General features: G+C 38.9%; 1 protein-coding gene across 2 annotated transcripts in view; it reads left to right on the top strand.

Annotated features, from left to right (window-relative positions):
* Window positions 1-27,116, top strand: part of MLH1 (mutL homolog 1) — a 56,660-nt gene that overhangs the window by 6,264 nt on the left and 23,280 nt on the right. For both annotated transcript variants that reach the window (XM_081345361.1, XM_081345362.1), the window contains exons 5-13: window positions 2,287-2,359; window positions 7,039-7,130; window positions 8,112-8,154; window positions 11,186-11,274; window positions 13,522-13,634; window positions 14,630-14,723; window positions 17,870-18,023; window positions 21,834-22,180; window positions 25,422-25,567. In XM_081345361.1, coding sequence (XP_081201487.1) covers window positions 2,287-2,359; window positions 7,039-7,130; window positions 8,112-8,154; window positions 11,186-11,274; window positions 13,522-13,634; window positions 14,630-14,723; window positions 17,870-18,023; window positions 21,834-22,180; window positions 25,422-25,567 — 1,151 coding nt within the window. The remainder of the gene's footprint in view (window positions 1-2,286; window positions 2,360-7,038; window positions 7,131-8,111; window positions 8,155-11,185; window positions 11,275-13,521; window positions 13,635-14,629; window positions 14,724-17,869; window positions 18,024-21,833; window positions 22,181-25,421; window positions 25,568-27,116) is intronic.

Below are 27,116 nucleotides of genomic sequence, written 5' to 3'. Positions count from 1 at the left end.
AATCAGATTTTAAAGCGCTAAGAGGAGTATTAGTATTTGAATAAAATGAATAAAACAATTTATTAACACCACTAATATTACCGTTGAAAATCTAGGAGAGTTGAGAAAAAAAATAATATAAAACAGGATTCTAAACATGCTAATGTATGTGCATAGAATGATAAAATCCTGAGATACGTTGTGATGAGGAATGTTTCTGGTTCAGTGTTTAACAATAGCAGTTTCTCACTGCTATAGAAACTCAGTTTTAGAGATCTATTTCCTTGTGGGTTATAGGATACAATAAGCTGTACTTTTGAATTTGACTTCATGCTTGTATGCTCTTCTGAATTTGCTTAATTGTTTAATTTGGAATCTAATAGCAATATATTTTATTAAAAATTTCTAACAACCTCTACCTATATCTGGACGTGGACTTTAAAATCCAAGAAATTGTTATTCCATCTATTAATTCCTATCCCACCTATTCAGTTGCCTTTGCCTTTGCCAAAGAAAGCCTTTGGAAAAAGACACTTTTTCTAAATGGTTATTAACTACAATTACTGCTCATACATAGAAAAATGGACTAAATGGGAGAGTTTATTCTTTTCTCTAGGTGTTGGCTAGTATAAGTCATATTGTTCGTGTTACTATAACTTCCAATACAGCTAACCCAGTCAAAAGTAAACAACCTAATGCTAGAGCTGACCATTACCAAAATGAGATATTTGGGACTGGACCTCCCACCCAAATTCTTTATCTTTTTGACTCTTGAGTGCCATGAGTGGCACTTTGAAGATCCTCCTGGACCCACAACTCCTTTGCACAAATTCTTCTGGTGCACCAGTTGTGTCCTTTTCTGCACCAGGAGACCTTACTCATGGTCATTCATGCCTTGCTCACCTGCTTTCTAGATTACTTCAGTATGCTATACATGGGGTTGCCCTTGAAGACCATCTACTAGTCTAGAATGCAGCAGTGTGCACAGTAATGGGACTCCTAGGTTGACCGAGCTAACACATCTGTTATGTGAGCTGCATGGCTTCCAATTTCTTGGTGCAATTCAAGGTGGTGGTCATCACCTATAAAGCTCTATATGGATTTTTTGCAAGTTCATCTTTCCCTAAGGACATCTGCCCATCTTACCAGGTCAAATAGGGTTGGCACACTCCTATCCCCTTCCCTCAAGTACAATCTAATGTGAGCTAGGAAGTGTGCTTTTTTCCATGGTAGCCCCTGCCCTATGCAATACCTTGTTCCTTGATGTGCAGCAGTCCTTTACCTTTTAGCCTTCCCTATGCTTTAAAGCACGGGTGCCAAGTCACATTGTGTCGCAATGTATTGCAACTCTGCATTGCTGGCAATGGAGTGTGTGTGGCTTCAGTATGATGAAACCAGCCCGCGGGCTGGCAGTTTGACACCCCTGCTTTAAAGCCTGGGCTTTCCCCCCTAGCTTTGGGAGAGGATTAGATGATTACAGGTTGACATGGATTGGTACCAAGATTTTATTATTTTATGTTTTAACTGCTAATGTCTTACAGTTTTTAAAATGATTTTTTTTTAATTTTTGATTGGGAGATGCTCAGAGTTGGCTGGCAGATGGGCAACCATTGAAAGGTTTTAAATAAGTAAATAAATAAATGTTATTGGGTGTTTGGCTAAGAATACATGGTTTTGCATTGTTATGCATTTGTCAGAGAATAGTACAACAAACTTAAGGACAAAACCTGTACTGAAAACAGCATATTGCATTAATAAAAATGGCAGTTCTAAAGCGCATGTCCTGAAAGGTGTGGTTAAAGTGTTTAGCAGTGTTTGAAAACAGAAAATATTGATTCTTTAACATTTCAACTATTTTCAACCAACTTTATTTCCTTTTAGCAGCATGTAATAATTAGGTTAAACTTTTCAGGATGTTGTTTTTTTAAGTTTATTGGTAACAATGGTTTTTTTTTGGTACTTTAAGTAGTCCAAGCTATAGCTAATATCTATTCTCTGAGCCAATTGTACAAATTTCTTTTAAAGAATTCTCCTTTTCCCTGCCAGTCCATTTAATATGATTATTTTAATTAATTTGAGAATAAGTAGCTATATCTGCTAGTGGTAACAATTATTCCCTCCAGGAGCTTTGTGACTCATATTAGCTCAGTTAAACTGTAAAGGTCATTTTCTGTTTTTAGTAAACCTGCTAAGATATAGTTTTGCTTCTCTTTGGCCTTACAAAGATTAGAAAGTAGAAATAGTGAAAGTTGTATTGTTCTTGAAACTTGTAATATAAGAGGTAACTCTGTTTTGTTTTACTATCAGGGCAAATTACTCTGATGGAAAAATGAAGAGTGTTCCAAAACCTTGTGCAGGAAACCAAGGAACCCAGATCACAGTAGGTTACTTCCATTTTTAATTTTTATAATTCTGGAGCAGCCACATTCCCACCTTGTCCAGTATCTTTACACTCCAGTGCTAACTTTATTGTAGTTTATCACAGCAGGAATGCATCACTGTAGACAGCTGGGAGTGGAGAGTTTGCTCTGGTTAGCCTCAAACATGTTTTTTGAAGCAGCTGTTATCGCTGAAAACCATGGAGGTGTAATAAGAGTATCCCCTTTCAGTAACAAACCTTTTAAATTATAATATTGGAAAAAATGATGTGCAGATTCCTTATCGGAATCTGATCTTTTTATAGTTCAGGTAAACTTGAATTAATGCCTAATTTCTGACTTAATTCCATCTGGTACAAAATATCTCAAATACAAAATGTATACAGTTCTTAGTGGACTTTGTAATAGTTTTTAACTGAAAGTGACACTTTTCTCTCTCCCTTCACACATGTATGCATATATGTATGTATAAACACACGCTGTTTATCTGTCACAGTATTGTCACCCTCAAAATATTAGTTCAAATACTGCATGCGCGGTGATACTGGAGGGTCCAATATGAGAGAATGTTAAAATGCATGGTGTATTTATTTCATTAACTGCTCTTTTACTCAGATTTTTCAGACTGATATGCTTTGTGAATAATAGTGAGATTTCAAAATAAGTACAAATCTGGAATAGGATAATAGTTGAAATGACAGTAGATAAATTGTGGAATATTGAACTCCAGCAATTTTGACTTAAGATGACTGTAAACAGAAATAAGTTCTAGAACTCTTCTGGAAGAAACATTAAGAATATAACAATATTTGATAGTAATTTTGAAGAAAGGTACATAGATCCTTATTGAGTACACTAAAAATACAGGCACTGAAACATCTGAGATTATTTAAACATTGCAGCCAAAATGGATTATGCCAAGTATTGAAAAGTAATAATCAGAAATTGAATAGAAAAATGTATAAATGAATAGTGATAGCTACTTTAATCTATTATTCTTTATGAGAGGCAATGCTGAGTGTTGTTGTTGTTGTTAGTTGCGAAGTCGTGTCCGACCCATCGCGACCCTATGGACAATGTTCCTCCAGGCCTTCCTGTCCTCTACTATCTTCTGGAGTCCATTTAAACTCACGCCTACTGCTTCAGTGACTCCATCCAGCCACCTCATTCTCTGTCGTCCCCTTCTTCTATTGCCCTCAATCTTTCCCAGCATTAGGCTCTTCTCCAGTGAGTCCTTCCTTCTCATTAGGTGGCCAAAGTATTTGAGTTTTAGCTTCAGGATCTGGCCTTCTAAAGAGCAGTCAGGGTTGATCTCCTCTAGGACTGACCGGTTTGATCGCCTTGCAGTCCAAGGAACTCGCAGGAGTCTTCTCCAGCACCATAGTTCAAAGGCTTCAATTCTTTGGCGCTCAGCCTTTCTTATGGTCCAGCTTTCACTGCCATACATTGCAACTGGGAAGACCATAGCCTTGACTATACGCACTTTTGTTGACAGGGTGATGTCTCTGCTTTTTAGTGTGCTGTCTAGATTTGCCATGGCTTTCCTCCCGAGGAGCAAGCGTCTTTTAATTTCTTGGCTACAGTCCCCATCTGCAGTGATCTTGGAGCCCAGGAAAATAAAATCTGTCACTACCTCCATTTCTTCCCCATCTATTTGCCAGGAATTGAGAGGGCCAGATGCCATGATCTTGGTTTTCTTAATGTTTAATTTCAATCCAAGTTTTGCACTCTCCTTCTTCACCCGCAACAAGAGGCTCTTTAGTTCTTCTTCACTTTCTGCCATTAGAGTGGTATCATCTGCATATCTTAGGTTGTTGATGTTTCTTCCGGCAATCTTAATTCCAACTTTTGATTCATCTAGCCCTGCCTTTCTCATGATGTGCTCTGCATATAAGTTAAACAGGCAAGGCGACAGTATACAGCCTTGCCGGACTCCTTTCCCAATTTTGAACCAATCAGTGGTTCCGTGTCCAGTTCTCACTGTTGCTTCTTGGCCCGCATATAGATTTCTCAAGAGACAAATAAGATGGTCTGGTATGCCCATCTCTTTAAGGACTTGCCAGAGTTTGTTATGATCCACACAATCAAAGGCTTTAGCATAGTCAATGAAGCAGAAGTAGATGTTTTTCTGGAACTCTCTAGCTTTCTCCATGATCCAGCGTAAGTTAGCAATTTGATCTCTAGTTCCTCTGCCTCTTCGAAATCCTGCCTGTACTTCTGGTAGTTCTCGATCCACATACTGCTGGAGTCTAGCTTGTAGGATTTTAAGCATAACTTTACTAGCATGAGAAATGAGTGCAATGGTGCGATAGTTTGAACATTCTTTGGCACTGCCTTTCTTTGGAATTGGAATGTAAACTGATCTTTTCCAATCCTGTGGCCACTGTTGAGTTTTCCAAATTTGCTGGCAAATTGAGTGTAGCACTTTTACTGCATCGTCTTTTAAGATTTTGAATAGCTCAGCTGGAATACTGTCACCTCCACTAGCTTTGTTGTTGCTCAGCTTTTCTAAGGCCCACTTCACTTCACATTCTAGGATGTCTGGCTCGAGGTCAGTGACCACCTCATTGTGATTATCAGGGACGTTAAGCTCATTCTTGTATAGTTCTTCTGTGTAATTTTGCCACCTCTTCTTAATCTCTTCTGCCTCTGTTAGGTCCCTGCCATTTTGGTCCTTTATCATGCCCATTTTTGCATGAAACGTTCCTTTCATCTCTCCAATTTTCTTGAAAAGATCTCTGGTCCTCCCTATTCTATTGTTTTCTTCTATTTCTTTGCATTGTTCATTTAAGAAGGCATTCTTATCTCTTCTAGCTATTCTTTGGAATTCTGCATTTAATTGGGCATATCTTTCTTTTTCTCCCTTGCCTTTCGCTTCCCTCCTTTCCTCAGCTATTTGCAAAGCTTCCTCAGACAGCCATTTTGCTTTCTTGCATTTCTTTTTCTTTGGGATGGTTTTGGTTGCTACCTGTTGTACAATGTTGCGAACCTCTGTCCATAGTTCTTCAGGCACTCTGTCTATCAGATCCAATTCCTTAAATCTATTTGTCACCTCAACTGTATATTCAACAGGGATATGATTTAATTCATACCTGACTGGCCTAGCGCTTTTCCCTACTTTCTTTAATTTAAGCCTAAACTTTGCAACAAGAAGCTCATGGTCTGAGCCACAGTCAGCTCCTGGTCTTGTTTTTACTGACTGTATAGAGCTTCTCCATCTTTGGCTGCAGAGCATATAGTCAATCTGATTTCTGTGTTGACCGTCTGGTGATGTCCATGTGTAAAGTCGTCTCTTGGGTTGTTGGAAAAGAGTGTTTGCTATGACCATCGTATTCTCTTGACAAAATTCTATCAGCCTGTGCCCTGCTTCATTTTGTACTCCAAGGCCAAACTTGCCTGTTATTCCGCTTATCTTTTGGCTTCCTACTTTAGCATTCCAATCCCCCATGATGATAAGGACATCATTTTTGGGTGTTAGTTCTATAAGGTGCTGTAGGGCTTCATAGAACCGGTCAATTTCATCCTCTTCAGCACTGGTGGTTGGGGCATAGACTTGGACTACTGTGATATTGAATGGTTTGCCTTGGATTCGAACTGAGATCATTCTGTCATTTTGAGGATTGTATCCCAGTATTGCTTTTCCTATTTTTTTTATTGACTATGAAGGCTACTCCATTTCTTCTGAGGGATTCTTGCCCGCAGTAGTATACCTGATGGTCATCTGAATTAAATTCACCCATTCCTGTCCATTTTAGTTCGCTGATACCTAAGATGTCGATGTTTAGTCTTGTCATCTCTTGTTTGACCACGTTCAGCTTTCCTTGATTCATGGATCTTACATTCCAGGTTCCTATGGAGAAAAAATCTTTACAGCATCGGACTTTCCTTTCACCACCAGACATATCCACAGCTGAGCGTCCTTTCGGCTTTGGCCCAGTCGCTTCATTCTTTCTGGCGCTACTAGTACTAGCCCTCTGCTCTTCCCCAGTAGCATATTGGACGCCTTCCGACCTGAGGGGCTCATCTTCCAGCGTCATATCGTTTTGCCTTTTAGTACTGTCCATAGGGTTTTCATGGCAAAGATACTGGAGTGGTTTGCCATTTCCTTCTCCAGTGGATCACGTTTTGTCAGAACTCTCTGCTATGACCTGTCCGTCTTGGGTGGCCCTGCACGGCATAGCTCATAGCTTCATTGAATTACGCAAGCCCCTTCGCCACGACAAGGCAGTAATCCATGAAGGGGTGCTGAGTGTAATTTGGATTAAACCATTATTTGAAAAAACTTCCTGCTTTTTATCACACCACAACCAGAAATCTTTTCAATTAAATTATATCATCTTGTATTCATGGTGTATTGCAATTGATATTTGTAGTAATATAGAAGTTTCATGTAAAATCAGAGAGTGAATTTAAACACAGTGATATGCTGCTTGATGATGGCATTCAGTTATTTTTTCAGGACCTTGCAGGGAGAAACAATATTCTGGGGTCCTAGGAAACATTGGGGCAAATAGAGAAGACAGAGCAGGATTAAATGGAGCAAGACAAATTAGATGAATACCCTATGTGCTTGGCAGAATTACCTTTGTTGTGCTTCACAATAAAATACTATTCTGTAACCTTTACTTTGGCTTTGAATTATTTGTTTGTTTGTATTAAACCCTGTTGTTTCTTTCTATAGGTTGAGGATCTATTTTACAATGTAGCTACCAGGAGAAAAGCTTTTAAAAATCCTAGTGAAGAATATGCAAAAATACTGGATGTTGTCAGCAGGTAATGTACTTAAAAGGAAGATTGTCATATTCTATCTGTGTATCTTGCTTTTTGTTAGATTGGAACATTTTTTTCTTTTAGCTAAGAATTATATCTTTGATAAATTAATAATAGCAAGAGAGATGACTTTATTATATATAGCTGGATCATAGACTTGAGAAGATATTCTCATAATTGTTGAGAAGAACTCAAGAACAATTGGTACAAACATTTGAAAGTAACTGTAAAAGCATTAACATTAATTGGCCTAGTGAGATTCTTCTCTTCATAGTTGTAAAGCTAACAAAGACTGCCAAAATCTTCCCTCCCTCACTAATACATAATAAAACTTAAAGGTGTCATGATGTTATGTTAAAAAATTATTTGTTCCACTTCATGATTGTTGCTTTGTAGGCAGTGAAATCCAGTATTTGATGCCATGATGCCTGCTTACATTTACCATATATTACCAAACATGGGGAAAAGATGTGATACATAGTTCTATTCCATTCTGTGTCAGCCATGTATCTTCCATCCACCTTTTATGGATTAAGCCTTACTCAAATTCATTTTATAAATAAATATCAGTTCTCAGTGGGTTAGGACGCTGAGCTTGTTGACCAGAAGGTCGGCAGTTTGGCGGGTCGAATCCCGAGTGCCGCGTAACAGAGTGAGCGCCTGTTACTCGTCCCAGCTTCTGCCAACCTAGCAGTTCGGAAGCATGTAAAAATGCAAGTAGAAAAATAGGGACCACTATGGTGGGAAGGTAACAGCGTTCCGTGCGCCTTTGGCATTAGTCATGCCGGCCACATGACCACGGAGATGTCCTCGGACAAGCGCTGGCTCTTCGGCTTTGAAACGGAGATGAGCACTGGCCTCTAGAGTTGGAAATGACTAGCACGCATGTGTGGGGGAACCTTTACCTATACATGCTTCACTAACAGTTTTTTCAATGTCTGGCTATCTACATTAGTTTTTCTTTTTATGTATTCCACACGCCAGGTATGCCATTCACAACTCTGGCATCAGTTTTTCTGTTAAAAAGGTAAAACATATTTTTTCTTCAATATTGCTAAAATAGTATTGTATCTGAATGTTTAATAAAATAGTTAAAAACCTATAGAGAGTAAATGTGTAGGTCAAGCTCATTTTAAAAAGTATAAGAGATTATTTTTGATTTCAGAGTGTTTATGACCTTAACTATTTCAAGTCACATTATTTATTAAGGTTCCATAAATCTACATTCTAATAAACATTTATGTAGCAACAAAATCTGAATATAAATAGATGATTCTAATAGCTTGCCTGTGTACATATATGGATATCGTGTTAATGTTCTCAGAACTACGTTGTTTTGAATTCATAAAGTCCTTGCCAATCAGTCAGCTTCCTCCATATCTCTTGTACTAATGGAGTTATCTAGCATAATAAACATTTGCAGTCCTCAAATTTAGGTTAGACTACTCTTAACATTATACCAACCTACGACCACAACATATTCTATAATTGATTAGAAAGTACAGATTTAATGCTCTAGTACTAAGTACAGACTTATGACCGTTTGATGGTCTAGAATACAGTGGCCTCAGCAAGGGTACTTTATGGCCCATAAGGCATATTGCACCATCACCTGTGTGGTCATGTAATTGCGACTTGGATGCTTGGGTGCTTGAACATGTGATCACTATTTGCAATATCCTCTGCCAGCTTCCTCAAAAGGTATGTGGGAAAACAGCAGGCAATATTGCAAGTTGCTGCTGCCTGCCAAAACAACACCCTCTTGTCTCTGGGGATTGGCTGAAAGAGCTGTCTGATGAGTGGAGCTGAACTCCTTTGGTGCAGAAAAGCTCATATCCCAAAGGTCTTTCAGCTCACCAAAACAGTTCCTTTCCACACATAGAGAGGAGCTGAACTTAGCAGGCATTTCTTTCACTGCATTCACTTAATGTTCTGGTAGATCACTTAAAGATTACCATCAGGAGTGCTAGGATTGCAGTCATTGAGCAAAGCAGTTGCATGGGTGTCTTGCTTAATGATTGTGTTGTTCAGCAAATTATATTCCAGTCTCATTTGTGGCCATAGGTTGAGAGCTACCTGTAGATATAAAGTACTCATTGAAGCATACAGAGGAAGAACTGTTTAATAGTTGGACTGGAAATTACCAGCCAGGTAGGTTAGAAAGAAAAATATTAAAAAATATCAATTTCTAAGCTTTTATCGCCAAAATAATTCAGAAAGACCTTATTTTTCCTCTTTATTATGTTTTCTGACAAAAAGTATATATTAAAAAGCAAGCATAACGTTGTCAAGTCTACAATAACGCTATAGAACTGAGTAACTTTAGTCCTTACATTAAGAATGGGGATTTCTATCGGAATTGCATAGCTCAAGTACCGTAAACCAGATATATACAAATCTATTGATTGACACTTCATTGGCCATAGAAGAAACCTGCTGAAGCGTGTGATGAGATTGTTTAATGTTCTAGTTGAAAGCAGCTCAGAAACCACTGGTTTTTACCTTACTGGTTTTATTTTTTAACAGATGAGATCCTGTATGAAAAGAGAAAGGGAAAAATAATGTTAGAGCAGAGACTGGGTGAAGAAAAGGAGAAAAGACTCCAGGGAAAGGGATGTAAATGAGCAAATCAACGACCGAAGTTTCTGTCACTTTAATTGATTGTTTTCAGACAATCAATAGAGTAGCATCTATTGCCAGTTTTTTCCTCCTGGTTTTCAGTAACAATGTACAGGTAGTCCTCGACTTATGACCACAATTGTGCCCGAAATTTCCAGTGCTAAACAAAACAGTTATTAAATGTGTTTTGCCCCACTTTATGACCTTTCTTTCCCCAGTTATCAAGTACCTCACTGCAGTTGTTAAATTAGTAATGTGGTTGTTAAGTGAATCTGGCTTCCCCATTGACTTGTCAGAAGGTCACAAAAGATCACATGAACCATCATAAATATATGCCATTTGTCAAGTCCCCAAATTTTGATCACATGACCAATGGGGGTGCTGCAAAGTTGTAAGTATGAAAAAAGATTATAAGTCACTTTTTTCAGTGCCATTGTAGCTTTGAATGGTTACTAAATGAATCATTGTAAATCTAGAAGTACCTGTAACTTATTCTGGTCCCTACCACATGCTCATCCTTACTTGTTCAATATTGCCAAGTATCAGAAAGACTAGCCACTGATACAAGGTTGGGAGTTATGGGAGAGTGAATTTACACATCTAAAAAGGGGTTTTATCAATAGTGTAAGCCAGTTCGTATTAGAAGGAAAAGACTGCAACCAATATTTTCCCAACCTGTGACAGAAAGAGATGCATTAATTGTTTTGAGTAGCCTATATACATGCGGTATATGTGTATATGGTTGACATTTAAAAGCACAGATACTATTCAGAATTCTTTTGCTGTCACCTTAAACTTTTATTAAAGAAAGCTCAAGGATATATGTTTCCTGGGTGATTTGTTTCTGTTACATAACACAAAAGATGATTAATTCTCTTGTACTTGTGTGTTTCCCCCAAAATAAGACCGGGTCTTATATTAATTTTTGTTCCAAAAGTTGCATTAGGGCTTATTTTCTGGTTAGGGCTTATATTTGAGGAAATACAGTACTAAATTTGTCCATCTGGCTGACAATCTTAACAGGCTTATTTTTGGGGTGGAGCTTATACATTAGAAGCGTCCTAAAAATCATGCTAGGGTCTATTTTCCAGTTGGCTCTTATTTTCGGAGAAATGAGGTAGCAACAGGAAGAGAGTAAGCTTTAGGTAATATAAAAACACTTTTAACAAGATATGCTGAAAGTTGGTTCTTCAGAGCCAAGAATAATGATGACATTGCCGTGATAAGATTAGGAATGAAAGAAAAAAATTAAGCTTTCATGTGAGAGGTTACATATGCTGCTTTGTTTTAGTGCAGGGATCCTTAAACCTTGTTTTCTCAGAAAAAGATGATTTTGCAAGCAAAGTGGTTGTAGAGGATGTACAAAATCCCAGGGATGAATTTCTATTCATCTAGTTTTTCAATATATATTAAAAGCATTGCTATCTTCTGCTTTGTAGCAAGGCGACACAGTTGCAGATATAAGAACACTGTCAAGTAATACAACTATCGACAATATTCGGTCTGTCTTTGGAAATGCTGTTAGCAGGTATGGTTACCATAAAATGTGGTGTAACTTCAAATCTAATTATGAGTATTACTATGCCCATAAATTGAGTTTAGCGTGACGTACTGGTTCACATGCTATACTAGGTGGAACATAGGTTCAAGACATCTTCAGCCTTAGAAATTCTCTAGAGAAATTTGGACCATGCATTAGCTATTAATATATGGTATCTCTCAGGGGTGCCATTATAAGGAAATTTGGAGGAAGAAATGCTTTCTATACCACAAGAATTCCTGGAAGAATGGTGGCATATAAATTCTGCCACTTAAATAATCCTGAGACCTAAAAATGTTGAAAAGTGTTAACTTATGGAAAATACAATAGATGAGCAATCAAAAAAATTATTGGAAGTAGTGGAAAGTATGGTTTATGCCATCTCAGGTCCTGGTGAAATGATGAGATATAATTCAATTTTATTTTTTTAGAAAATCAGGTTTTAGTACATGCAACTGGCTGAGGTAGCTAAATATTTTTTTCTTCTCTTGTATCTCTTCTGGAGGAAGTTGCTGTGCTGTGCTGAAAGGTGATTTGACTAAAAAAATCAGGCAGATGTGCCTTTCATGAATTGTTGGATCTATTTCAAACAAAACATCCTTAACTAACTTTTCAGCTCTTTGAAGTTTTTCCTTATAGTAATTGGAAGACTCTTTCCCATAATCAAACCGATAACACAGAAAAGGAGGTTTATTATTTTTTTCCTGTAGAATTCTTCTACTGATCAGAGTGAGACTGTTCCTCATTATAGAAATGGTAATTATAATTTTGGGTTGAACAGTTGATATTTTTGTTAAGCTAACAGAAGTAGGCTTAAATAGAATACATTATTTATTTATGCAGACTGACTTGTCCTTAATAAATTCGATCATTTAGGATTTTTGTAATGCTTAATCTGCCCCTATTTTTCCCTTGAAAAGTCCCCTGACTTTTAATTTGGTTTAATGGTTAAGGCACCAGGTAGAAATCAGGAGGCTAAGTTCTATGTCTGCCTTAGGCATGGAAGCTGGCTGGTGAGGAGGAAGGACTGTGTTGAATGTTCACCACTTGAGTTATTTATAAAAATAATAAAAAGTGAGATATAAATAGATAAATTAATAGTTGATCAAGACTCAAATAAGGCTCCTTGTATCTGCTGCTGTTCTGATATTCACTAGTTTAGACCTGATCTTACTATCATCTACAACTGAGATCAGAATCATACTGTCTGTAAGTACATTGTATCACCAGTGGGGTCTGCAAAGCCTTTTATTTCTCCCAAGTTTGTAAATACTTTTTAAAAATTTTTTAAAGAAAGCTTTATTTGCTGGAAAATAGCGGGCTAGTTTCCCTCCTTTCGTCCTTTTCCCGTTTCCTTTTTTGCCATAGGAAAATAATGTGGCTACTGAAGTCCAAAACTAGGTTGTTTGCCAGCCAACCAAACAACCAAATTTGTGTTTAAGATTAAACAAATTAGTTTTAGTTTAATTTATTTAAGGGCCATTTGGAACAATTGGATTGGCTGTTTAAAAAAATCGGGTTACTTGAAATAAATGGGTTCAAAGCAACATTATTTTGCAGTTCTCCCAAATGTTTTATAATAATATATAAATGTTTCAATAGGTACAAAAGGATTTGAAAAGTTAGAGATCACTGATTTATAGTAATTATCTTTCATTAACTGATTTTTTGAGCATGATTGGAATAATTTTTATTTTTCTTCATTGATAAAGTGAATTGACTCTTCTAAAACAAGTCATTTGGTTTTCTTGCATATGCAAAAGTATGTGAAAGGGAAGGTCACTTTGAAGCTTAAGAAAGGCTGGTTCATTATGGTCTGGTTATAGTTTAAATGGGCTACCGTATGCTTTTAAAAACAATTTATGGTGGTTCCCTAAAATTGTACATCACAAAGAAAAAAAGTACTCTATATGTACTTCTATGGAGGTATGAAAATAACAATAAGAAGATGTATACTATTTCAGATAAATCGTTGTCCAGTCTCTTCTTAAAAACTTCCAGTGTTGCAGCATTCACAACTTCTGGAGGAAAGTTGTTACCCTGATCATTAAAGATATAGTAGATATAACTAGTAATCACTTATCTGGGATTAAAGACTATAGAAAATAGTGGAATCATGAGCAGAATATGTGTTGCATATTTAATAATTATTAATTACAATAGTTTCAGTATGTTCTTAAAGGTGTTTTATTGAAAAAACAAAAGACTAATTAATTTCTATTAAAATATGTTTAGAGAATTGATTGAAGTGGGCTGTGAAGATGCAACATTGGCTTTTAAAATGAAAGGTTTTGTAACGAATGCAAACTATTCCATGAAGAAATGTATCTTTTTACTTTTTATAAATTGTAAGTACAAATATATTCACTTCCATATTTTCACTGAATGTTTAAGGGATATTTTCATACATTAAAGGCCAATTATTAATTCCATCCTGAAACTACTGGTTATTTTTTTCTTTCACATAGTTCATCCGTGTGTTGAAGTTAAACTTTCTAAAAAAAAATAGCAATAACTATAGTACTGAATCTCAATGAAATAATGAAGGTGAGGAAGAAAGCTCCAATTCCTGTTTTTGCATTACAACCATGAACCTCTCCAGAAGAATACAATTTTTAAAAAAAGGAAAAGAAAAAAAACATACATTTTTGTAATATGATCCTTGATGTGTTTCTGAAAGCCCAGTGTAGTCTTCAGCTAATTATGCAGTTTTGGTCTAAGGAAACAAGGTCTTTAAGTTGATTTGATTTAATATAGTTAAGATCAACCATATTAAATAGTTCTAATATGAACTGTAATTATCAGCATATGTTGGTTTTCCTCAATATTTAATTAATACTGCTCTACAATAAGGAGGGCCTAAGGACACTGAATTGACTTATGCATCCAGGCAAAGAAATCATAAATAAGAAAAGAAAATCACAGTCATGGCAGAATCACTATGTTTGGTAATTTAGAAAGAAATATAACCTGTTTACCAAATAAGTAGATCTTAATTAAAATATATTTCTTGGCAAAATAGATAATTCTTTTTGGTAATATTTTCACTGGTTAATTCTTTATGCATATTTTTCACTTATAATGATAGTGCTTAACTGTCATTAAAATAAACAAACTTTAGTTCCAAATCATTGAGTTTGTATGTCTTTAAGAATATTTGTTGAATGTGATGTCATGATTACATAAGATTGTTAAGAACATTTTTACAATCATAAAATTAATTTTTTATTATATATTTGTTATAGGGTTTTTTAATATAAAGGCTAAGCTTATTCAGAAATGGATTTAAAAGTGATAATTTGAAAAAAGGTAATTGAAACAATTTTTTCTGTTCTCTTTCCAGGTAGACTGGTAGAGTCAACTGCCCTGCGTAGAGCGATAGAGACTGTATATGCTGCTTATTTACCCAAAAGCACGTATCCATTTTTATATATAAGGTAACACTGAGAAATACTTTTGCCATTGAAATTTGATTTGGCAAGAAGAGGAGACTTCCTTTTCCTTCCTAACAATCCAAATATGTAGGTGCTCAGGACCAGTGCTTGATATGTGAATTTGACTGGATAAGGATTGCTGAATGGAAATTAAATTTGCATAAGAAGAGGGTGCTTCTGAACAATGAGAGGGTTTTTGTTTGAATGTTCAGCAGTGTTGGAAGAAGTTGTGCTTCCTTTACAAACAAATGTAATTAAGAGTCTTTTCTAGATTGTGACTTAAACCTGGAATTTCAGATCTCAGCTATGATCTGAACCTCTTTGCGCAATTAGGATTGCTGGAACAGCACTTTTTCCTTTTGGAACCTTCCTAGTAGTTGTGATGGTTCATTCTATGGGTATCTATTGCTTTGATTATTGTAAGGTCTGCAAATACCATGTTTCCCCAAAAATAAGACCCACCCAGAAAATAAGCCCTAGCCTGATTTTTTTTAGCATGATCCTAATATAAACCGTACCCTAAAAATAAGCCCCGGGGGGTGTGGGTGGCCAGCACAGGAGGCGGCAAGTGCATGGGGGCTGACGGTGGCCAGTAGCAGTCATAGCCTGAGCAGAGGCAGGGGGAGGCAGGCAATCGGGATGCGCTTTACAGCAGCCTGGCTTGTGCGGCAGCAGCAGGCGGAGGCAGAGGCACGGGGGGGTGGAGGTCCGGATCTCCTGTCTACCCCTGTGCCTCTGCCTCCACCTACTGCTGCTGTCTGAGCTTCCCACAAGCCAGACGGCTGTGCACCACATCTAGATTGCCTGCCACGCCCTGCCTCTACCTTCATGCTCAGACTTACCTGCGCTGCACCAAGGAACTGGCGGGATGTGGCTGCTGCCAGATAGTGTTGGCCCTCGTGTGCTCGCTGCGTCTTGTGTTCGTATCGGAGGGTGGGGTGCCTTTCTGGGCTGATCACCCTGATACTGTGGTTCCCCAAAAATAAGCTCTAATGTGTCTTTTGTAGCAAAATATATATATGTAAGACTGGGTCTTATTTTTGGGAAACACAGTATGATCTTTTCTTTGAATGCCATCTGCAAATTTCATTGGCTCAAAATGCTGTAGCCAGGCTTAGGTTTTATCTATTGTCTGTCCATTTCAAAACAAAATTTAATATTTATTGTTAATCTGTAAATAAATACTGTATTGTGAATATTTCTGCCAGTTCTCTTATTCTACTACCATGTTTCCCTGAAAATAAGAGCTGGTCTTTTGTTTTTTTTGATCACCAAAATAAGCATCAAAGCTTATTTTTTGTGTGGCTGCAATGAGCAGGAGGTGAGGGGGGTGAGTGGGATGCAGAACAAAGCGAGATAATGGAGAGGTGGAGGACAAAGTGATGCACCAGTGCCACGGCCATAAGCAAGGCGGGGGTGCGGCACTGCCCCACACGGGCTGATAGATGGCCCTGCAGCCAGGCCATCAACGTGCCGACAATTGCCTGGCCTTGTGGTGGTGGCTCCAGCAGCCCCATGCAGGATTGCCGGCCTGCTGCTTCTCCTTACTCACCATCGCAACAGAGCAGGAGGTTGAGCGATGCACCAGTGCTGCAGTCAGTAAGCGAGGTGGTGGTGGTGGGTGGAGAACGAAGCCCCCACAAAGCCTGATATTGCCAGAGTGAGGCAGTAGCGGCTGGAGCAGCCCCTTCCCTGTCTCCCCTCACTTTCCCAAAGAATTCCTTCACTAACCTGCTTTCCAGCTCGTTCTCTACCAACGTGTGCAGGGCAACAAAAGAAGCCTGTGAGACTACCGGTAAAGAAAAAGTTCAGTCAGACCTTCCAACTTTACGAGTTGGAAGGTTAGATTGATCTTTTTTTTTTTAGTCCCACAAACTTCTTTTGTTGCCCTGCATGGAGAACGGAGCTGGAAAGGAGGTTAGTGAAGGAATATTGCCCTGGGGCAGGGGTTAGGATTTGGCATTGTGGATGCCCTGTGGTGGGGTAGGTGTTAGGATTTGGCATCCACAATGCCAAATCCTAACCCCCGTCCCAGGGCAACCACATTCCTTCACTAACGTCCTTTCCAGCTCTGCTAGCATCAAGCCTCTGCAGGCTGGGCGGCCAAGGATACTGTTGGGGCTTTGCCTCCACCCCCCCACCACCTCGCTTAGTGGCTGTGGCATGGGTGCATCGCTCAAGCCTCCTGCTTCGTTGCGGTGTTGAGTAAGGAGAAGAAGGAGCTTCATCCTCTACCTCCCCACCACCTTGCTTAGTGGCTGTGGCATGGGTGCATCGCTCAAGCCTCCTGCTTCGTTGCGGTGTTCAGTAAGGAGAAGAAGGGGACCAGCAATCCTGCATTGGGCTGCTGAAGCCACCGCTGCAAGGCCAGGCAATTGTCAGCATGTTGATGGCCTGGCGGCCCTTTGTCAGCCCGTGTGGGACGCGTGGGGCAGCACCTTGCTTCGTCCTCCACCCCCTCACTGCCTTGCTTCATCTTCAACCCCCCCCACTGCCTCGCCTCTTGGCCGCAGCACCTCCCCCCCTCCTCATGTCGGCAGCAAGCAGACAGAATGTGCGGGTGGCCAGGTTCTTAAGTAGGGATTTTGGGGTAGGGCTTACATTTGGCGCAGGCATGAAAATCGGGCTAGGGTTTATTTTTGAGGTAGGTCCTATTTTCGGGGAAACAGGTACTTATGAATAAATAATTCAAAAGACATTTTTTCTGTGTGAACTTCCAGTTTATATAGATTCCTTTTATGGGAAGTATACCACTTTTAGTTCATGAACTCAATGCAAAATATAAATTACATTCTGTATTTTGGGCAGGCCTTAAAATATTATCTTTAAATTAAACTTCAACATCAAATGTTGTGAACTTCCTGTGTCTTTGCTTGCTTATAGTGCTTAATCTTTTTGTATGATCTTTTCAGATTTCCTTAAGGAAAAAGGGCAGTAAATGAATATTATAGTATTGATGTTGTATTTGCGTTTGTTTCAAAATGCACAGCAAGCTATACAGTAGAAGTCTCTCAGTCATGTGCTTAAATGATTTGTATACTTCTGGTTTTGAAAAAATACATAGTACCACAGTTCTGATTATATCGTAAATTTGTAACTGAACACAAGTTTGATCAGCTTGCATTTATTGTTCTGAAAATGTTTTATAGCCTTGAGATTGCACCTCAGAATGTGGATGTGAATGTGCATCCTACAAAGCATGAAGTTCATTTCCTGCATGAAGACAGCATCCTGGAGCGTGTACAACAACATATAGAGTGCAAATTGTTAGGTTCCAACTCATCAAGGATGTATTTCACGCAAGTAAGTGGATTCCTATATCCCCAAAGGAGTGTTAATGTATGCTTTGTTAATAATAATCCTATGAAAATCATTCCAAACTAGGTTATAGTATGTTGTGTATGAGAAACACTTCTTCTTGCTGGATATTTGCATAGCTGAGTGCACAGTTCAGTTTAAAGAGGGTTCTTTGAGGTGTCCTCGGTGCCTTCTGAGCTTGCTTATTTTCCTGCAGATGTTTCATTACCCAAACTAGGATGTTACCTAGTTTGGGTAATGAAACATCTGCAAGAAAACAAGCAAGCTCAGAGAGCACCAAGGACCAATTATTTCAACCCTGAACTACAAATATTCTTCACTGAGAGGTTTGTTGTTTTTTTATAAAGAATCAGTATTGTATAATAATCAGTATTTGTATCTTATAACAAATCATTGGAAATCTGTTGAATCACTGAGAAATCCAAATATATTATCTTAATATAAATTAATAATTTTAATTGTGTAATATAAAGTTAAAGTTGTTGTTAGCTGCGAAGTCGTGTCCGACCCATCGCGACCCTATGGACAACATTCCTCCAGGCCTTCCTGTCCTCTACCATCTTCTGGAGTCCATTTAAGCTCACGCCTACTGCTTCAGTGACTCCATCCAGCCACCTCATTCTCTGTCGTCCCCTTCTTCTATTGCCCTCGATCTTTCCCAGCATTAGGCTCTTCTCCAGTGAGTCCTTCCTTCTCATTAGGTGGCCAAAGTATTTGAGTTTTAGCTTCAGGATCTGGCCTTCTAAAGAGCAGTCAGGATTGATCTCCTCTAGGACTGACCGGTTTGATCGCCTTGCAGTCCAAGGGACTCGCAGGAGTCTTCTCCAGCACCATAGTTCAAAGGCCTCAATTCTTTGGCGCTCAGCCTTTCTTATGGTCCAACTTTCACTGCCATACATTGCAACTGGGAAGACCATAGCCTTGACTATACGCACTTTTGTTGACAGGGTGATGTCTCTGCTTTTTAGTGTGCTGTCTAGATTTGCCATGGCTTTCCTCCCCAGGAGCAAGCGTCTTTTAATTTCTTGGCTACAGTCCCCATCTGCAGTGATCTTGGAGCCCAGGAAAATAAAATCTGTCACTACCTCCATTTCTTCCCCATCTATTTGCCAGGAATTGAGAGGGCCAGATGCCATGATCTTGGTTTTCTTAATGTTAAGTTTCAACCCAACTTTTGCACTCTCCTTCTTCACCCGCAACAAGAGGCTCTTTAGTTCTTCTTCACTTTCTGCCATTAGAGTGGTATCATCTGCGTATCTTAGGTTGTTGATATTTCTTCCGGCAATCTTAATTCCAACTTTTGATTCATCTAGCCCTGCCTTTCTCATGATGTGCTCTGCATATAAGTTAAATAGGCAGGGCGACAGTATACAGCCTTGCCGGACTCCTTTCCCAATTTTGAACCAATCAGTGGTTCCATGTCCAGTTCTCACTGTTGCTTCTTGACCCGCATATAGGTTTCTCAAGAGACAAATAAGATGGTCTGGTACTCCCATCTCTTTAAGAACTTGCCACAGTTTGTTATGATCCACACAATCAAAGGCTTTAGCATAGTCAATGAAGCAGAAGTAGATGTTTTTCTGGAACTCCCTAGCTTTCTCCATGATCCAGCGTATGTTGGCAATTTGATCTCTAGTTCCTCTGCCTCTTCGAAATCCTGCCTGTACTTCTGGTAGTTCTCGATCCACATACTGCTGAAGTCTAGCTTGTAGGATTTTAAGCATGACTTTACTAGCATGAGAAATGAGTGCAATGGTGCGATAGTTTGAACATTCTTTGGCACTGCCTTTCTTTGGAATTGGAATGTAAACTGATCTTTTCCAATCCTGTGGCCACTGTTGAGTTTTCCAAATTTGCTGGCAAATTGAGTGTAGCACTTTTACTACACTGTCTTTTAAGATTTTGAATAGCTCAGCTGGAATACTGTCACCTCCACTAGCTTTGTTGTTGCTCAGCTTTTCTAAGGCCCACTTCACTTCACATTCTAGGATGTCTGGCTCGAGGTCAGTGACCACCTCATTGTGATTATCAGGGACATTAAGCTCATTCTTGTATAGTTCTTCTGTGTAATTTTGCCACCTCTTCTTAATCTCTTCTGCCTCTGTTAGGTCCCTGCCATTTTGGTCCTTTATCATGCCCATTTTTGCATTAAACGTTCCCTTCATCTGTCCAATTTTCTTGAAAAGATCTCTGGTCCTCCCTATTCTATTGTTTTCTTCTATTTCTTTGCACTGTTCATTTAAGAAGGCATTCTTATCTCTTCTAGCTATTCTCTGGAATTCTGCATTCAATTGGGCATATGTATGTTTTTCTCCCTTACCTTTCGCTTCCCTCCTTTCCTTAGCTATTTGCAAAGCTTCCTCAGACAGCCATTTTGCTTTCTTGCATTTCTTTTTCTTTGGGATGGTTTTGGTTGCTACCTGTTGTACAATGTCGCGAACCTCTGTCCATAGTTCTTCAGGCACTCTGTCTATCAGATCTAATTCCTTAAATCTATTTGTCACCTCTACTGTATATTCAACAGGGATATGATTTAATTCATACCTGAGTGGCCTAGTGCTTTTTCCTACTTTCTTCAGTTTAAGCTTAAACTTTGCAAGGAGAAGCTCATGGTCTGAGCCACAGTCAGCTCCTGGTCTTGTTTTTACTGACTGTATAGAGCTTCTCCATCTTTGGCTGCAGAGCATATAGTCAATCTGATTTCTGTGTTGACCGTCTGGTGATGTCCATGTGTAGAGCCGTCTCTTGGGTTGTTGGAAAAGAGTGTTTGCTATGACCATCGTATTCTCTTGACAAAATTCTATCAGCCTGTGCCCTGCTTCATTTTGTACTCCAAGGCCAAACTTGCCTGTTATTCCAGTTATCTTTTGGCTTCCTACTTTAGCATTCCAATCCCCCATGATGATAAGGACATCATTTTTTGGTGTTAGTTCTATAAGGTGCTGTAGGGCTTCATAGAACTGGTCAATTTCATCCTCTTCAGCACTGGTGGTTGGGGCATAGACTTGGACTACTGTGATATTGAATGGTTTGCCTTGGATTCGAACTGAGATCATTCTGTCATTTTGAGGATTGTATCCCAGTATTGCTTTTCCTACTCTTTTATTGACTATGAAGGCTACTCCATTTCTTCTGAGGGATTCTTGCCCGCAGTAGTATACCTGATGGTCATCTGAATTAAATTCACCCATTCCTGTCCATTTTAGTTCGCTGATACCTAAGATGTCGATGTTCAGTCTTGTCATTTCTTGTTTGACCACGTCCAGCTTTCCTTGATTCATGGATCTTACATTCCAGGTTCCTATGGAGAAAAAATCTTTACAGCATCGGACTTTCCTTTCACCACCAGACACATCCACAGCTGAGCGTCCTTTCGGCTTTGGCCCAGTCGCTTCATTCTTTCTGGCGCTACTAGTACTAGCCCTCTGCTCTTCCCCAGTAGCATATTGGACGCCTTCTGACCTGAGGGGCTCATCTTCCAGCGTCATATCGTTTTGCCTTTTGGTACTGTCCATAGGGTTTTCATGGCAAAGATACTGGAGTGGGTTGCCATTTCCTTCTCCAGTGGATCACGTTTTGTCAGAACTCTCGGCTATGACCTGTCCGTCTTGGGTGGCCCTGCACGGCATAGCTCATAGCTTCATTGAATTACGCAAGCCCCTTCGCCACGACAAGGCAGTAATCCATGAAGGGGTAAAGTTAAAGTAGGTTTCATGTAAGGTAGAGCTTGGAAAAGGACTTTACATTTGTAGAAACATTAAAATATTATTTCATCATTGTTTTTCTGCAATGAAGACATTGTTACCAGCCATTACTGCCCCTTCCACTGAAGTTGTTAAATCAACAAAATCTTCAGCTATTCAAGGAAATGAGAAGGTTTATGCTCATCAGAAGATCCGCATTGACTCACGGGACCAAAAATTGGATGCTTTTCTTCAACCAGTTAATAAAACTAAGACTATGGGACTTGCTATGGCAGAACCAGAGGACAAAAGCAACATGCAAAGTTGCAAAACTACTGGAGTACAAGATGTTGAAATGGAAGAATGTGGTAATTTGAATACAAGTGTCTCAAGAGCTGAAGAGACACCGAAAGGATCAATGGAAAGACAATCAATGCCTATTAAGGCAGTACCTGAAAGGTAAGAGGGGTTTTTTTGCACAACGCTCTCTTTCTTTTAAAAACATCTTCTCTTTTCTAGTTATATTAAAATCAGAATCTATATGCTTTTAAGCCTTTGATAGAAAAAAAGATGAACTCTTGGTCTAGATTTTTAAGTGCTTTTTAAAATTCTTTAATATTTGCCCGGGCTGCTTAGTATTATCTATTTTAATAATTATCTGATTTCTAATAAGTATCCGATATTCTTAATAGCTAACTAAAATCCAGGTAGGAATGAATTTTTTACTTATAGTCTTAATTAAAACCCAGGTGCTAGCAAAAGTGTTATTTATAATCTTAGGTTATAGTAACTGTTTAGTCCCTTCAGTGAAAGTTTAACTTTATAGGCTTTTTTTTCTTTTATAAAATTGCTCATGGATGTGTCGTGGAAAAAACCCAATGGAAAAGACAAGAAACAGCAACAAAAACCAATAATTCTTATTTTAAGATTCAGAGGTTTATTTTTCTAATAATTTAGAACATAGCAAGCATAATAACACATCATCACGTACATTAATAACCCATTGCAATGAGGACCAAATGGTTATAGCAAATTCCAATAGGACAGCTATAGGCCAATGGCAGATCAATCAGGTCCAGTCCCAACCTTTTATACACTTTCTTGTTCTACGACTAGGCAGATGGTCTGCTGACTTTTGTTGACATTTGCTGACCTCTTACTGACTCTCTGGTGACCTACTTTCCACATATACTTTCTGCTGAACATAACTCTCCAAATATACCCATGTACATTGGAACCTGCATCCATCAGCTATTTTCAGTTCCCTATTTCTCCCATGGTTATAATACTCATGTTCCAAATATACATAGACCTATCTACTTTGCAATTTCATATTGCACAAATTACAAATAGTACGCTCATATTGTGAAATGGTATAAAGTTCAAGTCAAAGCTTTGTTTTAAATCACTACTGTGGGGCCTATCACAGGTTTGCTTCAGCCTCATCTTGTTATATGAGGAGGGGGCTATATTTTCATCTCCCACAGATGTATTAACGGTGTGTTGCATTTTTAAATTTTTGACTTGGTTTGGAGCTTAGATACAATAAGGGAAAAAATGATTTGATCCCCTGCTGATTTTGTATGTTTACCCACTGACAAAAAAATGATCAGTCTATAATTTTAATGCTAGGTTTATTTTAACAGTGAGAGAGAGAATAACAACAACCCCCCCCCCCAAAAAAAAACACATTTCAAAAAAGTTATAAATTGATTTGCATTTTAATGAGTGATCCCTTCGCAAAACATGTCTTAGTACTTGGTGGCAAAATTCTTGTTAGAAATCACAGAGGTCAGACGTTTCTTGTAATTGGCCACCAGGTTTGCACACATCTCAGGAGGGATTTTGTCCCACTCCTTGCAGATCCTATCTAAGTCATTAAGGTTTCTAGGCTGATGTTTGGCAGTTCGAACCTTCTGCTACCTCCACAGATTTTCTATGGGATTAAGGTCTGGAAACTGGCTAGGTGCCTCCTTAATGTGCTTCTTCTTGAGCCGCTCCTATTTTGGGTCATTGTCATGCTGGAATACCCATCCACAATGCATTTTCAATGCCCTGGCTGAGGTAAGGAGGTTCTCACCCAAGATTTGATGGTACAGGGCCCCGTCCATTGTTCCTTTGATGCTGTGAAGTTGTCCTGTCCCCTTTGTTGTAATTCAGGGTCAGCCTGTGAGTTCGGCAGTTGGGTCGGACGACTCAGAGGAGGAGGGGGGTGTTGAAGAGCTTGCTGAGGGGGTTGGAGAGCTTGCTGATGAGAACCCCCAGCCAGGCCCCTCCCACCTGGTCACGACGGAGACCCAGCTGTGTGAGCCTGACAGCGTGGATGAAGATGACCCACAGCTGGCCCTGTTCAAGGACGCCCGACGCAGGAGGCAGTCAATCAGGAGTAAACAGAGGAAGGCAATGGGGCACCTCGGAAGGAGGCAGAGAGAAGCCACGCCCTGAACTGTATAAAAGGGGAATGCGTGGGAGGGCTGGTTTGCTGAAGGCAACCGCTTGAATAGTTCCTGTTTCATAGCTCCTGTTTCATGGTTGGTGTCTTGTTTTGCTCTGTTTTATGTTAATAAATTTGGCAGGCTTAATTCCAGCCTCTTGCCGTTTGTAAAGGGGTTGTCCCTGCCTTTTCTGCAGGGCCGGTAGCAGGCTGGTACAGAACACCCTTAGCAGGAAAACACCCCCAAAGCATAATGTTTCCACCTCCGTGTTTGACTGTGGAGATGGTGTTCTTGGGGTCATAGGCAGCATTTCTCTTCCTCCGAACATGGCGAGTTGAGTTGATGCCAAAGAGCTTGAGACTTTCATTCATTTCTACTCTTGAGTCATTCAGATGTTCATTGGCAATCTTCAGATGGGCGTGTACATGTGCTTTCTTGAGCAGGGGGACTTTGTGGGTGCTGCAGGATTTCAGTCCTTTACGGCGTAGTGTGTTACCAATTGTTTTCTTGGTGACTATGGTCCCAGCTGACAAGATCCTCCTGTGTAGTTCTAGGCTGATTCCTTACTGTTCTCATAATCATTGAAACCACAAGGTGAGATCTTGCATGGAGCCCCAGACTGAGAGAGATTGACAGTTATTTTATGTTTCTTCCATTTGCGATCAGTGGCACTAACTGTTGTAACCTTCTCACCAAGCTGCTTGGCGATAGTCTTGTAGCCCATTCCAAGCCTTGTGTAGGTCTGTAATCTTGTCTCTGACATTCTTGGACAGCTCTTTGGTCTTGGCCATGATGGAGAGTTTTAATTCTGATTGATTGATTTCTTCTGCGGACAGGTGTCTTTTATATAGGTAACAGGCTGAGATTAGGAGTACTCCCTTTAAGAGAGTGCTTCTAATCTCAGCTCTATACCTGTATAAAAGACACCTGGGAGCCAGAAATCTTGCTGATTGATAGGGGATCAAATAATTATTTTACTCATTAAAATGAAAATCAATTTATAACTTTTTTGAGATGTGTTTTTCTGGATTTCTTTTGCTGTTATTCTGTCTCTCACTGTTAAAATAAACCTACCATTACAATTATAGACTGATCGTTTCTTTGTCAGTGGGCAAACATACAAAATCAGCAGGGGATCAAATAATTTTTCCCCTCACTGTAAGTAATGTTGGAGTAGGCAATATTTTTAAACCAGCTGGCACAATTTATTTATTTTTAAATGCGTTCTTTGAAAGAGATGTTATTCAGTTTAATTTCTCTTGCAGAAAAAGGCAGCGAACAGATCATGGTCTTGAAATAGAAAAACAACAACAACAGGAAATGACTGCTGCCTGCACTCCAAGAAGAAGAATTATTAACCTAACCAGTGTATTGACTCTACAAGAAGAAATTAATAAAAGGGCAAATGCAAGTAAGTTTATTTCTTTTTGCCACTAGTTTCTTACACTGCTTGTAACTTTTTTCAGTAATTCAGCAGCAAGGGGGGACTCGTTTGCTTGTAGAATGTGTGAATGTGCTGTGCTGAATGGAGAGGTGTTGCATGTACTCTTGGCGATGAGAGCTGGTAAAAATAAAATGCCTCAGAATGGTCAACTTCCCCTTCCAAGGATGCCTGTTGAGAAAGATAGTTGCCAGATTGGGGTAGTCAGGGCCTGGGAAATGAGAATAGGGCTACTATTTGAGGATTGGAGGCAGGTCAAAATATTATGATTGTAATGGGAAGGGGAAAATATGGTGGGAGACAGGACCACAAGACTATTGTCTTATAATAGGTCCACATTCCAGCTCCTTGATCTGAGCCCAATGCCTAACAATAGCCCTATTCCTATCCCCATATCCTAGACCAGGGGTGTCAAACTGCTGGCCCACAGGCCGGACATATCATCTGGAAGCCACACTCACCCCATTGCCGGCAATGGCAAAATAGTCCCAATATGTCTCGCGACGTCACATGACATCGCAAGTTTGACATGTCTGTCCTATACACTCGTTTCCCCAACCAGCTGCTGCTACAGAATGACAGGTCTATTTATGTCTTTATCACAAGTTTATTTTTCAGAATCCTTACTGAATTAACAGTATTATCTATTCATTGTTTGTTTATAAATAATTGTTATAAATTATTTTATTAAAATTACTATTTTTTTGTAAAGACTTCACAAAGTTTGAATGTGTGCTCAGATTGAAAGTCCTGCAAAACATCAGCTTAGAAAGCAAAGTTTGATTCATGTACTTGAGCTACTGATGAAGTAACAGCGTTAACAAGTTGTATATTTCTGAGCAGTATAGTAAGAGCTTAATTATTACACTAGATTGCAGTTAATGCTGATGTTGGTGTGAAAACAATCTCATGATGTATTTTTAGATTCAATTTATTATCAGTGTAATAAATTGTTGAGTTAGGAGAATCAATGAGAATTTTATTATCAGGTTCTTTAAATATTTTGAAGGAAATAAAAATAGCTTATACCTTCTTCATATGAATAGATTCTTCTTAGCTGTAGGTTTGTATGTTTCAGAATAAAATATCCATGTGATAGAAATAAGCGGAGCTGGCATTCAGTCGATTACTAATGTTATATTTTGATATACACCTGCTAATGACGTATTATTTTGTTCTTCATATTTTTCTCCTAGTATAAATAGCCATTGTCTTTTGAAAAATCTAGATTGGATTTTAAAAGTTTACAAATAGATATTGTTTGAGTTGAGTTGAATTTAGAAATGGGCTTAAATATTTGCTAATCTTCAGATTTTTGGGAACAAAATTCTTATTTGGCCACACTAAATATATTTACTTTTGAACAGAAAATTTTAAATTTCCAGTCAGTTGTACAAATGGGACAATTTAAACTGGGTTCTTGGTTTCATGTATTTTATTATTATCAGTTTTTATAGGGTTAGGAATAAGGTGGGGTTAGGGTTAAGGTTGGGATTTGGGTTGGGTTTAGGATTTTTCC

This window comes from Vipera berus (assembly GCF_964194415.1).
Source record: "Vipera berus genome assembly, chromosome: Z".
NCBI classification, from domain to species: domain Eukaryota; kingdom Metazoa; phylum Chordata; class Lepidosauria; order Squamata; family Viperidae; genus Vipera; species Vipera berus.
Note: the sequence above shows the minus strand (reverse complement) of the source record. Positions and strands in the feature narration are given on the sequence as shown.